Source organism: Columba livia, chromosome 6, assembly GCF_036013475.1.
Source record: "Columba livia isolate bColLiv1 breed racing homer chromosome 6, bColLiv1.pat.W.v2, whole genome shotgun sequence".
In the NCBI taxonomy this organism is placed as follows: domain Eukaryota; kingdom Metazoa; phylum Chordata; class Aves; order Columbiformes; family Columbidae; genus Columba; species Columba livia.
This window is the reverse complement of record NC_088607.1, coordinates 20,006,651-20,030,283: the sequence shown is the minus strand read 5'-3', so window position 1 is coordinate 20,030,283 and position 23,633 is coordinate 20,006,651. Positions and strand designations below refer to the sequence as shown.

Here is a 23,633-nt window from a genome sequence, read left to right as displayed (position 1 = left end):
TAAGCCACCACAGATCTCCTGTGTTAGTGGAAAAACTGTCAGAGGGCTGCTCTCTAAGCTACATTGGTCTCTAAAAGCTTAACAGCTTAGGAGCATTTACTAGATCATTCAGCTGCCCCTGTCGCCAGGGAAGCAGTCAAGGACACCCAACCAGAAGTGGTTTCTGTGTCATCTGTCCTTGTTTAACTTGTCATGAACTAATTTTTCAGCAGTTGAATGAGTGGTGTCCGCATGAGAAAAACCTTATACAAGAGAGGAAACGTTCCAGTCTCTTCTACTAACAGTTCACATAAGCTTGGTGATACTTCTATTCAAAAACTCTATCAGTCAGCAAAGATGAATACAGCACAACCCTCGTACCTGTTGTAAACACAGAACTGGTCCAGATGAGCAATTTGCAGACTGTATATTCAGCAATGCTGACAGGCAAACTGGTCCACATAGTGAAATAAGTTGCTAATGCTGTTCCATCAGCTCTTTGAAAATGTTTCTTTCATGCATTTCCCTAAATAATGCCATTGCTTGTAATTTATTTAAAATCTTAATGCAAGAAATGGGCCCTTACTGTCAACACAAAGACAAAGCAACATTCAATAGGAGAAGCTATCTGAAGATCCAGCTTCTTCTCCCAGTATCAGAGTGGCAGATAGGTTCCAATCTCCCTTCAAATTCCTGCTGAAAGAACTACAATTGCTGATACAAACTCAAGATGTATTAATATAGTCAAAATCAGAAACAGCTGCATCAAGCTATAAAGTAGCACAAGGTATCACACTTATGATTAAACTGGGAACCATATCCTTGAATTCTACATAAAGTTGCTCAGATGGTCTGGATTTTGAGGAAGAATGGGAGAGAAAACATGCATAAAAACAGTGCACAGCATTTTAAATGTCTGTAATTCCATTTACTCTCCATTTCCTAGAAATTAAAAATTACACACAACATCAAGGCTTATGAAGTAACTAAAAATGACAGAGGCAAAATAAAAGTCAGAGAGAGGAAGGCAGTGGTGCAGACATCAATACTTTTAAAAGCATTCAAAAGAGATATTAGAAAACATTATTTCATGCAAAATATGAGTTTTAATATAGTATTCTTCACTAGATTGAAATACTCCATACTTAGAGAGCCCTTTTCCCCCTAACTTAACCTTGTTTGCTGGAGAGATTAAGGAATTCATAACCATAGCAGTTAGTGTCTATCTTGCTTTTTATCTGTAGAGCACTGACCTACAAATGAAATATTTTCCCTAGTAGCTATAACATCAAAGTAATGGAGAGATAAGAAAGGTCACTTTATACAGGATTGATTTTTTTTTTTTCCCTGAAGTAGAAAGGAAATTTCAGAATTCTTTAGGAACAAAATATTACAAATGTGTTAAAGTCAAGCAGAACATTTCATTTCTGTTAATCACAAATAAGCAAATATGGCTTGCACAGATTGTGTGTATATATATGTAATCTTGTAGTGGAAGACTGATTGCTAGCTTCCACAATGCTGAAACATAAGTTACGAAGTACTTAGTATTTTGGTAATATCTGTATAACAGAAATTTCCTCTTTCATCAGTTATGTTTATTTCATTAGCAAACAGGAGTCACTCCTTTCATGAAATTCAACTTTGGGGTTTTTCTTTTAAAGCTGTCCTGAGACATAAAGAGTCTGACTGCATCACTAGATTCTGACTATGTTTATGAAGTTTAATTTACCAGGAAGAGAAAACTTCCTCTGTGTGAGATTGTCCAAGAGATTTCTTACTGGGAACTCAGTGCTCCAGCTTTGCTTAAGCAGTGCCTGCAAAGGAAAACACTACACCTGGCCTTTTTGCATAAGCAATAAATTTAGCAGTAAATATTAGTGATGAGAGCATCTATCTAATCATCTTAACTTTATTAATAGATGCTAGAAAAAAATTAATGCCATGTGACATTTCACACATTGTGGTCATATGATTAAAGAGATGACATAAACTCAAGGCATTTTCTTCCAGAATTTGTTGCAAAATGTTTTAAATTCTCATTTGAAAAAAACAAAACAAGGATTATTCAAATGTGTTACTTGGATTAGATGTTTTAGCTGGCTAAACTGCTTGGAAAGAAAGACATCCTGACCACCTTGCACACAGAGTTTCCACAAAGCAATCACTTCTCTAATTTCAGAATTATTCATCAAACCACTGAAAGCAAACAGAGACTGTTTCTTAGTGGCTGTGGAATGCTTAGTGCTCTGAAAGCTGCAAACTAGGTGATTTACACTTCATAAGGTGTGTTCTAACTTCGTAAGTTAAACAGATAACTGAAAAGTAGCCTCTTTCTCCCGACCTGCCATCATAGTTCAGGAAAGAAAGAAACACTTTAACAACAGAGAAGCTGGAGTGTGTCCAAGTAAAGCATTTTCTGGGATGTTCCTGTTGGTTTTGCCTAAAAGGAATGAAATACATCATACTTAAGTACCCACATGAAGCTCACAGTTAATAATATCAAATCAGTGCTAGTGAGATTCCTTTCTGCCAAAAGAAGAATAAGTGACTTCTTCAAATATGCATGAGCACAGAGATGTCTCTCTAAAACTACTTTCATCAGGAATTCAGTCATTGCCTTTACTTGAACATCTACCTACGCTCAAAGAATAACACTACTTAAACCCACTTTTCAAAGACATCCCTATAACAGCAGCAGTATGGTCCTTCTGGGCAGACAAAAGGCACAGGTTTTTTCATTTTTTCTCCAAATGCCTCTTACTCATCAGCATCTTAAACCCTAAACACAAAAATACAGATAAATCATGTCCAAATTGGCATGGCTCTTAAAACCAGAGCTCCTCTTGGGAGAAAGGGACAATGACAACCTCTGCAGCAGCGTCTTGGCTGCCACTGAAAACCAGCCATTACCACAGATGATTGTTGAACTTTCTTCCCAAAAGGAAACACTTGGATCTGTGATGATAACATCTACTTCAGAAGAGAAGGTTGTAACCTCATCTGTGCGGAGCAAAATCCAAGTCCTCCAAACAACTCTTGCATTTCAAAGTCAAATCCCAGTTCCACTGAAGTCATTAACACAGTATAAAAAGTTCATTGAAAACATGAAAAGTAACATCATGTTAAATGCTGAGAGGCTGATGTAGCTGGTAGTAAACACAGGTAATTTCACACCCCTGGGCAGTAGGAACCTCAGAGACTTTGTGAAAGCGACAAAACTGTGAATGTGTCTGTTCATTAGCTGACTGCTACGTGGTGCTCATGGCCCAGCTATGGATGACAACACTGTAGCATCCTGGAGGGTTGCAGAGAGTCGGTACTGTCTACTTCTCTGGGAACATCTAGTAGTAACAGAGTACTACTGAAAAAAAGTTGTGTAGTAATAACATCTCACTTGCCTTCATCACCTTATGAAGGCCTCAGCTCAGATGGAACCTACTGACAACATGCTGTCTTAAAAAATTGTCAATAGCTTGGTAAAACACCCTATTAAGTCACAGTGATAAAAGTGCTATGTTAAATGTTTCCATTAAAAAAAAAATAAAGTGAAGCAACTTATTTTCCCTGCCTGTTGTGCATTATGAAAATGCACACAAATAAGTCTGAGACTCACCAAACACAAAGTGGCATTTTATAAAAGGTCAATTTTATAGCAGCAAAACACAAGATCAGAGTAGTAAATGCACTACTCCCCCCCCCCTTTTTTTTTTTTTTTTTTTACACAACAGAAACTAGCAATTAGTCTCTTATGATAAAAATGCTATTTTTTTAGAAAAATAGTGCTTCTGTGATATAATTGTGTATTATGAAATGTTTGATATGGACGAAAGCTCTGTTAACATCTCTTATTCCAAGTTGTTGGCTCTTAGCCCTACAATGTCTTTGCCTCTAGTATCACATAGACAATAACTGCAGATTTCTGAAACGGAAATATTTGCTCAGACAGTGTACAGATTGCAGTTAATCAGAGTCAGCTTCAATGGCCTCACCAATCATTTCAACCTATGGTCTTTAATTTTGCAACCCGGTCCTGAGGCATCCTGCTCTCTGCTGGGAGCATTTGACCAGGTCTCATTAATACTGGAAAGAGACAGCAGGTTTTATCTGAGTTAATTCCTTTTTTCTCCCATGTTTGTATTAATGCGGGGTTTGGTTGTGTGTGTGGGTTTGTTTGTTTGTTCCTCCCAATCCTATCCAAAACACAAACAACAACAAAAAAAGTATTATGGGATAGATGTAATACAGGCATTTCCCTGTAGAGTAAGACATTGCATGCATCCCTTTAGAGTAAGTAAAATAAAACTTTTAAAACCAGTTTCTGCCAAAGTTGAAGCAGTGTTATCTTGTAACTGTTTTTCAGTTTAACTCTAAAAAACTCATTGTTCCCAAATAAGAGTTTCACAACTCACTTTTCAGTAGCAATTTGAAAGCACATGGAGTTTTCAGTGCACAGCAGGAAGAGTACAACTGGCATTTTTATATTATAAGCCAAAGCTTACTTCTCAGATTTCTTATTCTCATAGATCATTCAAAAAAGAAAATAATGTTATAATGTGACTATATAGTCCAACTTTATCCTTCAGTACAAAGATCTATAAATATTAAACCCAGCAACTTTGGAAACAAACTCTACCATAACAAACATGATCTCATACTTCTTAAACCTTGAAGGACCTCTAGAGTTCTGCCTAATGAATTTTCAGTGGAAGTGTCCCTATTTTCATTAAAAGATGTAAGTACATCAACTCCTGCAAAATGTTAGTGTGCAGCAATGGATGAACAGGTTACAGTAGACATCAGTGCATGTAGAACCAACAGTTCACCTCAAAATCCCAACCTGACAAGCAAAATTCCATATGAGAGGGCTATATGCTGGCTTGCTTGTGTGCATGGTGTCATTGTAGCAGGAAAAAATTATCTGGAGGACTAGGACTTTGCCAGGAGAATACAGTCCAGCAAGGGCCCGTTCTGAATTTTTTAATGAAGCTTGACTAAATAGGATGAAAAGTGGGTTAGCTGAAAACCAAGTAAACCTTTCTTGCTGCCCCGCATCTCCCAGCCACAGCTCTTGGTGTGAAGACCCGGGATCTCCAGCAGCGCCTCGGCGCCATCTCCTGGGGGTTCTGCTGTCCTACACCTGCTGTCAGGAACGGGCTTTGCAGAGACCGTAGTAGGCATGTTTCATTAAGGTTTTTATTTTTGCTCTCTCAGCACTAATAAAGTTTCAAGAACGTTCGAGTACTTACATTATCTACAGAAAGCTGTCCTACCCCTGAAAAATCACCTCCAAAATATTCTTCTCACTTTTCTTGCTTTCTTTACTCCAGAAACACCCTCACTCGATAAACAGTCTGTCTAATCAAATGCTACCACTGTTCCTTTTGTTGAAGAGGAAAGCTTGACTTATATGAAGTAGTGTCCTCATATTTTCCCTCCAGAAGCCTTCATTATGTCTGTAACTGGGATGCCATGAGGATGGCAAGAGAAAAAAAGCATTCACCACAAATGAGCTGAAGTTAAGCAAGGTGAAGCTTAACCCTTGGAAAAGTTGGGGCAGCTTTAAACAAGTATAGCATAGGCTCTTTTGTAAGAATTATCCCTCACAGCATGACATGCCCAAAAGGAACTATTCAAAGACAATGGTGTTGCTGCAAAAGGCACTTCATAGAATTCAGGTGTTACACCAAAAATAGAACCATTTCGTACTACGAAAGTTTCCCTCCTTGTGTGGGAGAACAAAACACCAAAGAAGTGAGCCAAGTCTTAAGTCTTTTACAAAAGTAAAAAGGATCTAAGCTTATTCTCTCCGGAAAAGGAAATTTCATCTAAAATATTGGAAGTTTTCAATACACAGAGATTGATATTGAACTAGGTTGTCTTATTTCAGATTGTTTCAGAAAGTAGATTTACTCAAATGGGTGGTATGGGGAGAGGTGTGCAGGGCTGGCACAACAGTGGAACTTACTGTTGCTAGCCCAGGAGGCTGTGTGGGACTTCAGTTCTCTTAAGATATCAGCACTGTGCAACCCTCTTTCATATATGGAAGCTCTTATTCCCCAGTGATACACGCACCACACAACATTGTTTGGGTACAATATTCCTACAGCCAAGAAAGTTCTGAAGAACAAAAGGAAAATTTAAGTATTAACAAATGTGCTTTCCATGTCAAAATACTGACCAAATTTCCATTAAGTGCCTCTTATCTTAGTCTTTGCTAGGTAAATAATGAGCTCTTCTCCATTAACGGACAAAAACTATTCTTTGCTCTGCAAGCTGATGAACCTTACACTAAAGTAAGAATAAAATAAAGAGGCATATTCATGCTCAGATTTTAGTTAGCTACAATACTTATCAGAAAGGTCTGAAGACAAAAGGGAGATGATGTCCTAAACCAGCATTTTGCTTCATTCTGCAGAAGAGCTGAAAGGAGGACGATACCAAGCTAGCCTTCAGTCTTGACCAGCAAAATGTATTTCCCATTACTTCCACAGAATTGAAAGTGAAGTGTGATAGCTTCAAAAGATCTGCTTTCTTGGATTTTTTTTTTTCCCTGTCATATCATACCCATGTTCTTCCTGCTCAAGAAATAACTGATAATCCTGACATAGTCAGAGGGTACACAAAGTATGACCCATGTACAGAAATCACAATCCCTTTACCAAAGCAAAAGAAGCATGCTTCATTTCTGTATGTATCAAAAATCTGTAACCATGGAGTTTGATAGCCAAGCCTACACCTATGAATGAAGTTAATTCAGGATGGTGCTTGCAATTGCAAAGGTTACCCCTACAGAGGAAGGACAGTGAAATAGTCAAAATTTTGTGCATATGTAAAGCTACTCTAATTCTCAGAGTGTAATGAAAACACCCATCAAATGACATCCAGAAAAACCAGGTTTTCATATAGCCTCCAAATAGCTCAGCAACACTGATAAAATTTTAGTGAATACAAGAACTTAGAAAAATTGGCAATATGGACAGAAGTATGGTAGCATTCCTGAGTGTCATTAATGGCTTGACCTAGTTGAGAGATTCTACTTCCTAGTTAGTTGCACAGATAAATAAATAATTTACCAGAGTAATTGAAATAAACCATTAAATGCCTTGTCACTTATTATTTACCCACAAAACCAGAAAGAAGCATAAATTATTTGAAATGATGAAATTTTCTATTCGATAGGGAGAAGAAACAACAATCAGCAATTTCAGAGACGTCAAATGGCAGAAGATATTTCTATTATTTTCTAAACATTTGAATAAATAAAGAAACCATACATACAACAATCAATTAATTCAGCATCCTTCCAATCCTGCATTTACCTTGTGAATGTTTTTTGGTTAGATAAAAGCTATCAGGCCATTTGATGATTTAATGATAAGTAATCAAACTGTCATTCAAGGCAACACAATGGTATATGAATTTCACTGCAGGCAAGTGCAAGGCTATACACAACAGAAGGAATGATCCAGCTAAACAGGCATGTGCTGATAGCTTCTAAAATTAGCGGAAACTATTCAGTAAAAAAAGTTAAGGGTCAACATGAACAGCTGACTGAGAACATCTGCTAAAAATGTGAAAATACAGACAAGGTGTCAAGAGAAAGACATTTCAAGTGCTGTTCCATTGTTTAAGACAGCTAAATGACTTCAACTTGTATATTAACTGTCTCCAGCTATGAAACTTCTGTAAAAAGAGCAACTTGTACCTACATGAAGTAAGAATCTTCACTGCTCTGCTCTTCTCTAGCCCTGAAAGAGATCAATCCAGACACCTGGACCAGAGATAGCAGAAAACAGAAGATCTGGGGAAGGGTAAAGGGGCTCAAAGTGCAAAATCCTTCCTGTGAAGAGATATTAAGTCTTATCGCATTTATTTTTATTTAGAATTATCTGACCATCACCTGAATTTTACATTTTTCTATTAGAATGAAAAGAGGGAAGAAAGAATGTGGCAATACCAACCATGAGCTTATGAAGAGGAAATCTAAGTTTTCATTTGCAGAGACAGAAGATGAAGACAAAAAGCTGAAGAAATGGAAGAGCTGAGTGATTTGTGAATCAAGCTTACTGCCACTTGCAAGTTAGACAGAACAAAACACCAATCTTTCTTCGCTCAGGACAAGATATGGAAGACTACAGGCACACAACTCCATTTCACAGTCAGGAAACTAGACAAAACAGTGTAGGAATCTAATCTTAACAAGTCAGGATCTACAGAACTGAACCCTGCATTATCCTTAGGAAGAGATATTTCATGCTCAGACAATTTAATGGAGAACAGTAGAGAAAAGCATATCAGAGTTTGTTGCCACTAAACAGACTCTAATCGTTGTCCACATTTAAGCTATAGTCACATAAAAAATTAAGGAAAACCTCCCAAAAAATCCACAAACCACACTAAACAAACAAAACACACACAAAAAGATTCAGGCACAAGATTTCTTGAACAGTATTTCAGCTTTAATGGAGTCAGAACTGGAAGCCATCAGAACAATTCTGTACATCTATATACAGACTTTAGAGCCTGACTAAGTATTATTTCCTATATACAATGAACCAAAATAACACAATGGAAATATGCCCTAACTAGGAAATACAAACATGCTTTTGCAAGGTTATTTAGCTGGTTTTGGTCGTAGCCGTCGCTTGATGATCAGATGGTCACTTTCCTTCTCTTTTTGTTCTATAAGGACCTGTAAAAGACAATATTTCAAGAGTTACTCAGCATTTCTCCAGACACAAATGAGATGTACTTCTAGACCCATGTAATGAACAACTTCTTTTTTTTAAACCCCAGAAGCTGTTTTCAGAATAAAATTTGCTTATTATCTTTTATTCTAAGGTTTCCAGTATAGAGAGACCATTTTAGTGTGTCATAAGCAGCAGCAAAGACTGGGAACATGCAACATCCTATTTTTGCTGAAACAAATATCGAAATCCACAGAAAAATGTGATCTGAAAGCACCTATCACTTCTAAACTCTAACACTTATTTGATGAAGCAGGAAGTGTTCAGAAAACACATTATTATCTTAAATTTCTTTAGCTTTCTCTGACTATCCTGGGATTCAGTCTTTCACTTTTCCTTTCACTTCCAAGCTTCTTAACTTTTTTCCCTGCATCTTCCTTCCTGCAGACAACATTTCAGTTTCTGACACATCCATTCATACAACATACAGAAAATTTAGCAGGATATTTCAGTATGGGCAAACATTCACCATAATGACAGGAAGAAAGGGCTGAATAGAAGAGATGTACATCTGACAAAGCCAGAGTACACTCAGCACTATAGCTCCTGTCAAAACCATAAACTTGGATTTCAGAGAATACATCAAGCTCTGGCCTATAAGACTTTTTTATAGGCTTAGACAGGGCAACACAATTTAAGCACATTCAGCAGGCTATCTAAACTGAGCTTTGAAAAGTATGGATGTATCCAGAGACTAAAGTAACCCAAATATTAGCTGGGCATAGATGGAATCAGAAATTACTTTAGGTGCAGACTTGCCCTGAAAAGTTAATTGTACATGTAGACCTTTATCTTTAGTGTTTCAATCATGCTGTTCCAAATTTATGGATCCCTTAATGGTGTCTATTTCTATTCTCCCTTTATGCTACACTTCAATGAACACCAACTACTGGAAAAAACAATTTAAGACTCAGCTGCTATAGTATAGGAAAAAGTAATCCTTCACACAACATAACTAAGATATCTACAAATCCAAACTTAGATACCTCCACAACTGTTGTATCACCTATACAGTAATTCAGCAGTCAAACACATAGAAGAAGGGTGAGAAAAAGCAGAAAATTAAGTAAAACAGCAGGAAGAAGGAGGAATGGTTAGGTAGAACCAAGAAATAAGTCAGTACTTTCAAGCTCTTCTGCAAGTTGATTAAATCTTTGGGTTTATTCTCCCCCCTTCATAGTTTAAGTCAAGAGTACAGAAATACACTACAGTGGACAGAATGGTAACCTGTAATCACTTACTGAGGAAGCAGGAATATCTAGAGGGTAAGAAATGTCATTCGAATACAGCTTTCTCTTAGCTCGTTTTGGCTTGAGCTCATTTTTTTTTATGCCTTCTGGTTCTGCAGATTTGGGAGAGGTTATTGTCTCAATCAGCTTCTTTGCTAGAAGAAAAAAATTATTGTAAATCAATACCTTACAGGTCTCAAAATTAATGAATAAAGCAAGTTTTATTAAAAAAGTTTAAAAATGAAAGAGATGTAGTCTGCAGATACAGTCTAAAGTCTAAATATAAAAATTCTTAAGTGCTACTTGACTACCACAGTTTTTTATACCTGTAAAGTTTTCCATAGCTTCAGATGCAAAAGCTGAAAGGACACATTTAAATAGCACATTAAAAATCAGTTAGGATTCAGATTTCACTGGAAGTTAAACACCTCAACATGAGTTGAACAACAAACCTAAATTCTTTGCGCTGACAGAAGCGCAGGGTAGAGTAAATTTTCTTTATATACTTGTAAACTTTTAAAAAACTAGTACTAGCTCAATAAAGAGATTATGATCTAGAAGGACAGAAGAAATCCTGAACAATGCTATGCCACACAAAAGAGGAAAAAAAGTTACAGGACATAGTAATAAACGTTACAAACTCGAACTCATTTGCTCAGATTAAGTATGTTCAGGGTGAAATTTTATGCAGTTTGACTTTGGCTTCTATTGATAATGATATGTTATCTTTATGGAACCAATCTAACAAACCTGGAAAATTTTAAAAATCTCACTATCATCATCTAGACTGTCTTACAGCAGTTAACTAAGATGTACTCTGTAGCAAGTCAAATTTTCAAGCTTGTAGGGACCTTCATTTTAACTTCCCACATTGAATAATAACTGACCTGGTTTTAATCAAACACATAATAGCGTCTTTTAGAATTTAGCACTGGTGATTCCTTGTGCACTCTGCTAGTTTTAATCTTTCTTTTAAAAACACTAACTCAGAGATCATGTCTTACTGTAGGAAAGAATAAAAATGTTTTCCAGTAGACAGTCCTAGCAGTTATTCTTCCCAAGACTATGCTTAAACTTAATGAAATCCATTAATAGCTCTATAATCCATAAATATTGAAGTCATCCAAATATTTTCACAAGACATGGTCTCTCAGATTCTAGAGAACTAATATCCCCCTCCCACATACATACATACATACATGAAAAAAGTCAATAGTGTTTCCACAGAAACAAAGTGGGGCAAAGGGAAAGAGGGATTGCTTACAGAACAAGGTAAGATTTGGAGCTTAGATTCAGCTTTGATTTATTTTTTTTTTTTTAAAGCAGCAGGGCAAGCTTCTGAAATTGCCTTTAACTCTTTTACTGTAAGCAAGAACAAAGTGACTCAAACATTTTGAGCTTAACAGTTATAATTGCTTTTATGATACATTTATATGCACATATTCTATGCTGCATCTTTTCATTCCACCCAGTTTACCTTTTGCACTTATCCTAAACTTTAGAACCAAGTGGTCCTTGCAATCAAGACAGTCTTTTCTACTCTGCAAGATTCAATATAGCAGGCCCTGGTTCAGATTCCATTATTTCATAAACAGAAGAACAACTCAATGCAGCAGACATGTCCTTCAACAACATATACATTAATCGATTAAAGTGGAAAAAAAAAAAAGCCATTCCACAATAACCAGAGAACATGAAATAAGCCTTATTTATTCTGTACAAACCTTTAGAGTGAATAACAGTAGGAGAACTTTGAAAAAAATCTCCAATTTTTTGTAGTCTTCCATCTTTCTTTTTAGATGACTTTTTACCTGAAGAAGATTCTTGCTTTCTTAAGGGCCTTTCTTTTCCCAATGACTGTGTAGTAGACATCTGTACAGAAATACAAAATCATTGTTTAAGTTCAAAATTGACTTCAGGTTTAATTCCATTTTGTTTTACCTCAATATTATTTTCAAGCTGACATTTTGAGCTTTGCTATTGACAACTCTGTTCATTCTACTAATGATACTACCACAATAAACAATGTAGACAAACTCCTTTCATACCCTGAAGTAAAAAAGTTTCACAGAATACATGTAAGGGCATGAGTAATATAGCAAACAAAAAGTTTCTTTAAAAAAAAAAAAGTAGATTCAAAATTATAGAGTATTTCATTAGACAATTGGTTCTAGTCATAAGTAAACCAGGAGGAAACTGATGGGGAAAATAAATCTACTACCCACCCTTTGAACGTGACCAGATTACTACTAAGGCCTAAAATCATATTTTTATAATTGTCATGCATGCAGATGACACGAACCTTAGTTTTACTTTGAAGGTATTGTCTCTAACACCACATATACTATTAGTATGTTCAAATTAGTCTTCAGAACTATTCAATACGCAACATCCCTTTGAATCATTGTACACTGCAGCTAGTACATGTTCTTGGCAAATACAAAATCGCCCTCTTTGGTTAGCTCACAGTTTAGTCGGAAGAAAACCTAAGTGTTTAAGAATCTTATTCAAATACATGGATAATATTTTGCTATATAAGAATGTCTGCTCCTTTCACAAGTCCACCACTCTAGAAGAGGCCAAACTAGCTTCAAAACTAGAACAAAACCAAACCATTTTCTTGTTGCTTGTAGAAGGCGAATCAGTCATAGCAGGTTTTGCATTTTTCTTGTTCTCATTTTTCACAAAATCCTAAGAAAATAAATATGGCAAATTTTAACTAGGATTCTTCTGGAAAAAACAACAATTATTTATAATACAGAAGCAGCCACTGTTTAAATGCTATGACTAAAAGCAGGGAGGCAATGGCTAATACTGGATAGAGGTAACTACTGAAATGTAAATTAAACACTAAAACTTGTGGAAGGGAACTAGAAATACCAGTAGTCAAACCATTCTGACATCACCATTTTCTTCTCTCCATTGTTTCCTGTACTTTTGCCTTGAAGAGATTTGACAAGTGAACACTCCAATTGAAATTACCTCAATAAATCTAAATGTAAATTCAGATTCATAGTAACAAGGATAAAAACAGGTTTGTAGCATAGTATCATTGTTAAGCTGTCATTAAGACATCATCTATCTTGTGAAGTAGTGCCAAGAGATTTCAGATAACCGATAGCCATATTGACTGACAACAGTATCAGAAAACAGCAAGAGGATTTTATTCTTGACTTAATTAGAATGTAGTCTCTGCAAAATATTTGGTTTTGTTTCTTTAACAAAGATAAATAAATAAATAAATAATTGTTTTACCGTTAAAAAATTGAGATGAATACTACAAGGTTATTTGAGCACCACAGGATTCCCCTCAGTCCTTAGTTTTAGTGCCACCAATGCACTTTTCAGCTTTAGGAAATTTAAAAAGCAAATTGTATCTTCATGAGACTTGTTACGATTTAAGATATCGAATCATTTTACAATCTATTTCTGTTTGGCTTATGTAACATGAAAACAATATTTAAGAGTAACATTCAGGTGAATAAAACAGCAATAAGATACTTTTAAATTCATGTGTCATGTTGTTGAAAAGTTACTTAGCTAGATGTTATCCTATAGGGCTATGAACATGGACTGCTACATTATAAAAGGATTTACATGGATTGTTAAAAGAATCTTTTCTAGAAACATGGATAACTACTTCAGATGAAATATATTTATCTGTAGACAAGGTTCAGTATTTTTTCAATACTTTCAGAAGGGTGTTTATTTTTACACCTCTTTTTCCAGCAGCCTGAGAGAACGCTACTCTAGAAGAAAACTGGTTCAAAACACAAGAAGTTCATAATAAATCAACTCTGGACATGATTTCAAAGTGTTGAACTCCAAACAAATAAACAGCTTTTAACAGTTACTTTTGCAATCTAAGTTCAACAAAATGAGTTTACTGAAATACTGATGAACACTAATCACTGAAGTGGTTATTTCCATTAACTATTTCACTAAGACATTTAAAAAATATATATATCACTTGGGAATGCTTGAATGAGAAATGCTAAAACAAAACAAAAAAAAAAAAACAAAAAACAAAAAACAAAACAAAAAAAAAATCAGATAGTTCGCACTGAGACAAGCTCACTAGATCACTTACACCTAGCCAAATCACCTCCCTCATCTTCACCTGCCAGATTCTAAAGTTCTTCAAAGTATAAGGCTCCTAAACCCCACAAGGAGGATTGCAAGTATGTAAGACCACATTGTGGTGGTGCCTTAAGGTTCCATGGCCTTTGTAAGTGTCTGGGAGACAGCTGTGTTGGTGCTAATGCTGATACAAGGGAGAGGAACATGTAGTTCAGGTAGGAGCAGTGAAGATTTTTACCATCTTGGACTGCTGTGGCACATTAGTCTCACATGTAACACCACAGCACATTAAAAAGGCTGGAGCATATAACCTAGCAGAGCATTTAACCTAGTGGAGTTAAAGGAATTAAAGTGGAATTAAGGTCTACAGAAAACAGGGAGATTCGGGTACTGTACAATTTGTTCTGTATAGTCCCTCTAAGAACAAAAAATTCAAAGAAAACACAGGCTGGAGAAATTAAGTCAAAGGAAGTGGTCTTGAAACTCTGAAATGCATTAAACCCAGGGGCTTAATTTGTAATTGCCTGTTGAAAGAGATTATAATTGATACCAATGATTACCTATACAAAAAAGACCCAGTTCTATAAAATTGGTCTGTAATCCCACAGATTGGAGCTGGAGACAAGAGCAAATGGTACCAGCATGGAGAGAGAAATATGTAGAAGGTAAATAGAAAGTGCAAATCTGAGACAAGGGGCCAGAGTCTGAATAAATTGAAGTCAATGACCTCATTTCACCACAGGAGAGAGATCCACCACTTTTGGGGGAGGGGACAAAGTAGCTTAAATACACCCTAGACATATCCTTAGGATGTCTGTGAGAATCAGAAGATAAATATATGATTTTAGCAAATTAGCAGGATGATACACTGAAAAATCGCACAACATATTTCATCAGTTGGTCTAGGTCATACCTCATCCATCTCTTCACTCTTCCTTTTCTTTCTTGGCTTGAGCATTTTAACGGTAACTGGTAAGGTGCTGCCCTGGTGCTTCACCTCCATCTTATTGGGTTGCAGAGGTGTGAACTGGATTTCCATCTCCGGCTTTGGGAACCGACTAGTTTTCCCATTCTCTGTGGACACTTCAGAAGAGTCAAGGACAATTTCCGAATGGTCCTGCAAACATATGGAAATTTTAAGAAAATAAGTTTTAAAATAACTATGAATTAAAAAAAAACTAGAATACATATCCCTCCCCAGTGGATTTCAAAGTAAGCATTCCATTTTCCAGCTGTTAGCTTTCACAACACTTAATAGAATTGAAGAATTCTACTTCAACTATAGTAGAGTTTAACTCTTATTTTCTAAAACTTTTTTGTTAAATTTTAAAAAGTTAACATTTCTATCTACGATCACAGAAGTTTTCCTTGCTGAATTCAGCCTCATACTTCACTTCCAAATCATTTTTCTCAGGGCAGAGACAGCTAGTCACAATTTTCACAGCTAGAATCGGCATGATTTCCTTCATCTTATCTCTGCTGCTCCTCAGGAACTAGGAAGCAATAGGAGCTTCTGAAAGAAAAGGATAATCTTTCTCCATCTTTAGGGAGCTTTCCCTTCCTCTTCTACATTAGAGAAGTTAATTGTATAGAATAGGTCCAACGGGCAATCAACAAGCCAAATTCAACCTATGAGAGACTTCTACATCACTATTCTCTGGAAGAAGAACGGACATTCAGGCACCACAACTGCCTGCAAGCTGCAGGCCTTCTCTTGTACCTGCTTACAGCCAAAATTCAAGAACTGCAGAATGAGGGTGAGATGGAAAGGTCAGGTCACATATCTCCCCTTCCCCAGCAGCACTTACCTTCCACCATCCACCCAACCCTGTTTTTCTTAAAAAAAAAAAAAAAAAAACAGCAAGAAAGACCTGTGGTCTCCCTGGCTCTTGCATCTCTGTGGCAGCAGTTCCACTGCTGGCTAGCACACAAAAATGAATTCAGCAGCTGTTTGAACAAAACATTGGAGATGGGCTGCTGGGGTTGATGATGGTGAGAAGTGACAGGTGGCTGCTACTCCTGCTGCTGGTAGGGTCCCAAACACACCAGCTGCTTCTTATGCTGGTTCACCCTGAAGTATACCTTTCTCCTCTCTAAAAGGGAAGTGATCAAAGCTCATAGAAAGGCAAAAGGTAGCCACCTTCTTCAACAGGCTCTGCTGGGATTTTTGGTAAGAATACCAGCACCACTGCCTTTCTAAGAACAGGGTTAGCTAATAGACACATTCATAACTGCTATTTCATGAAAGAGTTAGCAAGCTAAAAGTTACATAGGAATGGTTAGTATCATTAGCTAACAAAGCTACAGACAGGAATCCCGCAGTGGAAGAAAGCAATTTTGCCCTGCTATTGCTCATTCTTTTAAGATTTTTTTTCAGGTGACTTATCTAATAATCAGCCACTTCATAAGCATTGGTGAGAGGTAAGTTTTCAAGAGAACAGTTGAAGTCAGATATAATTGCTCACATGATTAAGATACAAAGCTTTAATTTCTAGCAAAAGCCACTAAATCAAAGGACCTGATCACCAGGAAAGGGATTTGCAGAATAGAACTTTAGAATTCTTTAGGCAACAGGCCACATTTTCTTCTCTATTCTGTATTTAGCAAATTCAATACAATTGCATAGAATTTTCAAATTTAAAGTTTTATACCAACCTCGCTTAAAGAAGAGACACCGCTAGAACATTGAGGTAATGAGCAATTCTCTTCAACTTCATCCTCTCTCACTGGAATTGTTTGTCCAACTATAGGATTAGTCTTGCTTCTTTTTTCCATAACCTGTATAATATTTAGAATGATTAGAGATTACGATGGACTGTAAACCTGAAAACATTTTGAGTTTTCTAAATTTACAATATAAAAGCTGAAGCACAGACAGCTAAATAACACCTGGGCTGAAAGACAACACATGTTTAAGTTAGTAATATCTATTGACAGTGTAATCATAAAATGTGATCTATTGCTTCTCACTATTATAGTTCAATGCTTCTCACTATTATAGTTCAATGTTCTGTCTCCAAGTGTGGCAAAGGTAAATGCTATTTAGGGATAACACATGTGATCCTGGCCACCTTGTCATCTGTTCCCTCCATACTCTCCCAGCACTCTTGGTTGTTGCATTGGAAGTATCAGAGAGTACACCTCTGCCTAATTCTCAAAGTATCCATTTACAAATGCATTTCTGGATTTCTGCTACAGATTTTTCTAATCGCCAATGACAGTGCCTGTTTCTACCACCTCCAGAAAATCACTAGCTGCTTCCTATTGGAGTATGTTATTTTAACTGTTTTAAAATTAACTCTCCTATTAGCTTCATCAAGTGCTGGCCAGTTCTTGCAGGATTTTAGGAAGGACAGTACTGCCTTCTGCTTACCCACCACAAGCATGATTTTATAAGACTCAGCCCCATAGCCCTCTGGTGACCTTAACATCTCCTAGTCAGAGTGCCGGCTTCTTAGCCCCTCCCTCGCATGACAGGAGACACATATCAACCTTAATCACCTTAGTTTTTCTTCTTTATCTCCAATATCTCTTTCCTGAGAACTATTTGATTTCCCCCAAAACTTCACCCTATTCACTTCAACACTACCCTAACATGATAATCCTGTTAGCAGCCACTCCTTACTCATAAAAAGTATTTTGCTACTGGCTTGAAGTAAGTACTTCAGGACCAGCTTTTCACAATTATTCTCTATAACTGATTTTAGAGCAAAACCAACTAATTTTATGGTGCTCTCTTAGCTGCTATTACAAAGCTGTATAAAGCTGTAACCCTTTAGAGAGGTATTCCACTCTCCCTCATACATCCCAAGATTTATCTATTACTTGAATTGATGAAGCAGCAAGAAAATAGCCTGTCTTATTTGGCAGCAGGCAGGAAAGAGATTAAGAGGTGCATTTTGTCAAACAGTCCAGTACTGCAACAAGAGAGGAGAATCACATCTTCTAGCAGCCAGGGGAGGGACTGCTAGGCAATATATGTTCAGTTCTATTCATTAGTAATGAGCAATTAAGCCACATAGCATTAATTCAGTTTAGCAGGAGAACACTCTCATTAAATACTGTGCATGCAGCACAGAAGGGTTCAGTCAGAATCAAGAGTCTCAGTACAGTTGCAAGTCTTAAGTTTTGTTCAGGAAATATGCGAAGTTGATCTTTTCTTTATGTAAACTGCAAAGATTGTTTTGCTTTTGTTTTAAGTGAGATGCAAGACACCTTTTTTCCTGCGAATCCCCATATGGGCTAGCAGCTCTAATTACAGAATCATCTCTATTACCACACTATAGGTGATATAATGAAAGTTGTTTGAGCCAAAATCCCCTTAACACTGATATAACCAAACTAAGATGACACTACAAATAGTATGTCTTCAGATCTCTAGAATGTGGATTAGTTAACTAGTTTTTCCCTCAGGTATAAAAGTTCTATAATGCAGAAGGAGGTGGTATTCTCTTAACCAAAGTACTTGTTTGTTTCCCTAAGAACAAGCGTGTGAGAGGGAGAGGGAAAGAATGAACAAGAACTCAGAACTGAAGATAAAGTGTGAAGAACCACAAAAAGTAACTTTTGAGAGATTCCCAATGTTGCTGAAATATATACTAAGAAAACAACAAAACAAAACCAAGTTATTAACAACATATAATTACTACATACTTTCTAGAAATATAACAAACATACCTCTTTGTTTACAGACTGCTCTATTTTATCTTGTCCTTTTTCAGGTAAAGGTACTTTTGCCAACGATTGAAGACTTTCATGGCTAATGCACTGTTTCAATTCCTTTATAACATCATCTTTCTCAGACAGCTGGTTTTTTAGTTCTTCTATATCAGTTTCCTTATCCTAATAAACATAGGAAAAATAGCCACAAGTTGCAGGACTGAGAAAAGAAATTAACAAATAAAACAAGCATCATTATGATTACTTGGGAACATCAGTTTTGGAACTGCAGGCTAAAACAGTCAGCTATCCAACAAAGTCAATTTCATGTAAGAGTGGCCACTACTTAAAGTCATAATAGCCTAGGAAGATGTAATGATACATTTTTATTTTACTTATGTAGAGTTATAAATTCACCTCCTATTTGTTCATTAAGTCCTTTGTGCTGTGGAAAAGGCAGCAAATGTGACAGTTGTTTCAGATTTCTAGTACAAGTTTGCAAACAAAGGATCAAATAGACTTGAGTGTTTATTTGAACTACAAATATTTTGAAACCTTAGTTACTATTACATATTCAGTTTCAAAACAATATAAAGCTTAAAAAAAAGGTGCAAATGGTTTCAATATGATGGTGTTTATGAACAAAAAATAAAGCCAAAATGCAGAGCAAGGATAGTGTTGCAGAACTAGTGGATATACCCCCCAAGAACAAAAAAAACAACAACAAAAAAAAACCAACAACAAACCACACAGGAATGAGAGAGAAAATTCATGAATCCTTCACCTTTAGCGCAGCCTGCTTCAGTTCTGCTATTTCTTTATCTTTTTCTGTAGTTTTAGAAGCCAAAGTCCTGAGCTGTACTTCCAAAGCTTCTACTAATTTATCTCTTTCGTCACGCCACTTTTGAAGACTGCTGTCCTTCTCTACCAGCTGTGCAGCAAGTCTTTCCTAAATGGGGAAAAATAGGTTAGAAACAAACCCCACTTCTACACACTATCTGAACTGTTCTGATAATTTAGTTTTGTGTAGTTAGTATTTTACGGCTTAAATAAACTCAAGAGCGTATATCGATCTTAAAAAGCACACATAGAACTACTTTCACTATAAATACACAAAAGTAAACAGCAAATCATCCTTCACTTAGCAAGTCCATATCTATATTTCTAATCTTTATGAAGATAATTTTTTGTAAGAACTACCACACCTGTTTGCTTGCTTTGTAATTTTATTACTAACAAGTCTCAGGCAAATAAAGTCACAGACAAAGTGGAAGTAGTCCTAAGCTCCTAACACCCTCTTGTACTGATTGCAGGTCCAGAAAGTCATTGCTAACGACTTCTAGCTGCAAATATAGTTTTAGATTGTACAGATCCGTGTAATCACTTAATATGCTCAAGAAATTACAACCTTGACACAGTCCAGTGAACAGGCAAGGTATCCACCTTGTTATTAACTGTTGGTCACTCTACTTTCTAAGTGACACAGGAGCAAAGCCACTAGAATTCAGACCAAGTATTTCTACTCTATATCTGCAAACTAATTTCTTTTTTGGTCAACTTCTGCTTGTTTTTTCTGTTCCTTCTAAAGCAGCATAGTCTTCCTCCCACACCTCCACCTCAGAAAAGCCAAGCAACAAATCTTGTTTTTCAAAGTATGTTTTCTTAGCTTCATTAAGTGGCAATTTCAGTGTAGGTTACTTATTGGTGTTTTACACACAAGATGAAGCTTGAAGAATTCACACTGAGGTGGTGGTGACTGGAAAGGAAAACACGTCAGCTTCCATTACGTACTAAGCTCTTTCATTTTGTGACCCTCCTATTCTTCCTTTTTCATATTGAGAAGATCTCATCTAGGCTTTGCTAATGCAATAAGGTGAGGTGACTTAGACAAAGGTCAGCTATCCTCAAGTGCCTACACTTATCACTTGACATGAGATTTGCTCCGTACTGAAGACTTAAACTAGAGGCCTCTTCTGAGGCCTCCAGTCACTTACAATTTCTGCTTGTTGCTCTATATGACGTTCTCTGTCCTCTGCAAATTTTCTCATTTCTCTGTTGCGATGGCTCTCAGCTTCCTTTACTTGATTTATGAGTCCCATTTTTTCTTCCAGCCACTTCTTTCTATCAGTTAGATACTTTGCCTCATTTTCCTATTTTATTTAATGAGAAACAATAACATAAGTAGAAATCAAACAAAAAAAGTCTTAAAATCCAAATTACTATTAAATGGATTCATTTCAGGTAACAGAAATACTAGCACAGTTTTACTCCAGCATATTCCCAAGTATTACATCCTTATTTGTTCTTCTCTATTAAAAAGAAAAAAAAAAAAAAAACAAAAAACAAAAAAACACACAAAACCAACAACAACAACAACCACCACAAACAAACAAAACAAAAACAAACAAAAAAACCACCACACAAACAAACTTCAGCACTTCCTATTCAGTCTGGCACATCTTCATGGAACAGAATTTTTTATCCTCTAAAAATGATCTGGATAAGTCAAACACTATGAAAGTTACAGCAAAAGTAATGGTAAAGAGACACTTTTAACTTACAAATGCCCAATATTTTACGGTGCCTTACAAGACCTGTTAGAAAACTTACTTATACTTCAAGACTTAAAGACAACGAATGCAGTACAAATTGAATGGTAGGCAGAGATAGTGTGTACCTAAGAACATCACTTCAATCCACAGCAACTTTGCCTCCTTTTCTATCACAAACTTCTTGTCAGACATTCTCCCACATAAAACAGGAGGCACCTGAAAAGTTGCTTGGAAAAAAAGTCAGCTTTCTAATCCAAGAAGTAGAGGTAAATCCTCAGCCTAACAGGGAGGGTTTCTACATCATGCAGTCAGCACAAGATCTTCAAAGAGTTTGATTTAGTCACCCAAGCAACTGTCAGGTAAGAGGTTAAGAATGAATATCAGTTGGATTGGTTAAGACAACTGTAAGAGGAGCTCAGCTACAGAAGCACCATCAGTGGTAGCATAACATCAGGAAGGGTACACTCCATTATGGGGCACCAGTGATGCTGCATGTTACAAAGACACTGCATCCAGGCTTTGCTGCACTGATGCACTGGAGCTTTCACAGGTTTCCTTTACCACTGTAACAACTTGCCATATCACGCTCTACCTCTTGAAGATAGCGACACACACATAATTTAGACTCCTAAATGAAAGCTATGGCTTTAAGACTAAGTATTAATTATGTCACCATATTTTACCTTCAGTTCTTTTTGCAGCTTTATTAATTCTTCATTTTCTTTTATGTTTTTCTCCTCATTTCTGCTCATCTTTTGCCAACAGTCACTATCAGTTTGGTTATTCAGCTCTCTATATTTCTGCTTCCATGCTTCCAGTTCTAGTCAGTACACAAAATGAGGTCACATAATGTATAGTTTCAAATGCATGTTTGACCACATTCACATCCTTCTACTGAAGTTACTTGGAAGTTACTGAAGTTACTGAAGTTACTTGGAACTATCAGCTATGACCACAAAGAGACAACAGGAACCTTTAACTGTTTTAAGTTCATTATGTACTATGTAAAATTAATGCCTAAATAAGTCAACAAATAAAAACAAATTTAAAGCAGTTATGCCAACACATTCAATACAATTTGCTTCTCTGATCCCTTTCCATGGAAAGATTACCTAGAACTAATCTGTTGGTCTCTTCTAATTTGGCTTCAAGCACTTGCTCTTGTTGAATCTGAGTCTGCTCTTGCTCTTCTAATGTCATCCGCATGTCTTCAATGACTTTTTCCTTTGCACACAGATCTGAAGATTTCAAAATAAATTTACAGATGAGCCCCCTCCTAGATCCCACCATTTTGTCCCAAAGTGCCTCCATTACAAGTCGTTTCCCCCATTCCCAGAGATCAAAAGCTCTGTTAGAAATCGAACATCTCTACTAGACTATTCAAGTCCAAATTCTTAAGTGATTGTTGTCAACTTGATTTAGGTGAGTGTTTCAGTGTTAACATCAGACAGACTAGGGCTTGTATTATATGAGAAACTAACCACTGTTCAACCACTAAGTGTTTATCAAACTTGTCAAAACTGTTATTATGCTAGTTCATGTTTCAGTGCTTGATTTTGTTAAAATGGCCAACTACAATGGCAAATAAATACCAGTATTTAATAAGTTTATACTGATACAGCAAATTCACACTTTCTCTGGGGTTTATGTTTCTTATTCTGAGACTGTTTCTTTACTTTGAAATATACCTGCCAATAATGATACAATAAAAATTAGTTCCTGACTGTAAGACTTTAATGTTCAGTTTTTAAAATATCAATGTACAAGACTCTACAAATTCATTAACAACATGACAACTCATTATGTTGCCATTCCACACCAAAAAAAATGGAACAATAATGGCTTTTTCTGACCTTCACGTGTTTTCTCATACTGTTTGGAAATTTCTTCCAGCTTCTCATTATTCAACTGCTCCTAAATATCACATTGAAAGCAAATTAAAGAAAACGTGTTCAAAGAAACAAATATATGTGCAAGAAGTGCAAGAAGCTTTTCATTCTGAGCTTTAATAAGTGAAGTATTTGAGACAAACAGTCCAGAATAAATAGGTTTTTCACATAGTATAAAGAAGCATTCAAGTTGATAAAAAAAATGATTAGAGGAAGATATTACTACTAACATATCTAAGTGTCACTGATCAGAACCAGGGTATCCTCAGGTGTTAATTATGTATTTATTAAGCAGATTATTTAAAACAATTTGACAGTGTCCTGCAGTGAGAAGTTCTTCAAATGTCTTTCACTCAGCCATTAAAACTAATTTCAGATGGCTACTCTTATTTTTACCCCAATTTCTAGAAATCTGTCTCCTGTTGTTTGAAAAACTTGTCTTATTAATAGATGAATTAAACAAATTGAGAGCGAGTAAAATTTTAAATAATAGAA

The 23,633-nt window shown here is 36.2% G+C and overlaps 1 protein-coding gene across 1 annotated transcript in view; it reads right to left on the bottom strand.

Moving 5' to 3' along the window:
* Window positions 1-8,419: 8,419 nt before the first annotated feature.
* The window catches only part of KIF20B (kinesin family member 20B), a 40,975-nt gene continuing 25,761 nt past the window's right edge, over window positions 8,420-23,633 (bottom strand). The window contains exons 23-34 of the mRNA XM_021288358.2: window positions 23,103-23,163; window positions 22,362-22,487; window positions 21,933-22,069; window positions 20,692-20,847; window positions 19,482-19,646; window positions 18,716-18,880; window positions 16,694-16,816; window positions 14,952-15,155; window positions 12,572-12,649; window positions 11,683-11,830; window positions 9,971-10,113; window positions 8,420-8,674 (exon numbers count right to left, since the gene is read on the bottom strand). Coding sequence (XP_021144033.2) covers window positions 8,597-8,674; window positions 9,971-10,113; window positions 11,683-11,830; window positions 12,572-12,649; window positions 14,952-15,155; window positions 16,694-16,816; window positions 18,716-18,880; window positions 19,482-19,646; window positions 20,692-20,847; window positions 21,933-22,069; window positions 22,362-22,487; window positions 23,103-23,163 — 1,584 coding nt within the window. The 3' untranslated portion in view covers window positions 8,420-8,596. The remainder of the gene's footprint in view (window positions 8,675-9,970; window positions 10,114-11,682; window positions 11,831-12,571; window positions 12,650-14,951; window positions 15,156-16,693; window positions 16,817-18,715; window positions 18,881-19,481; window positions 19,647-20,691; window positions 20,848-21,932; window positions 22,070-22,361; window positions 22,488-23,102; window positions 23,164-23,633) is intronic.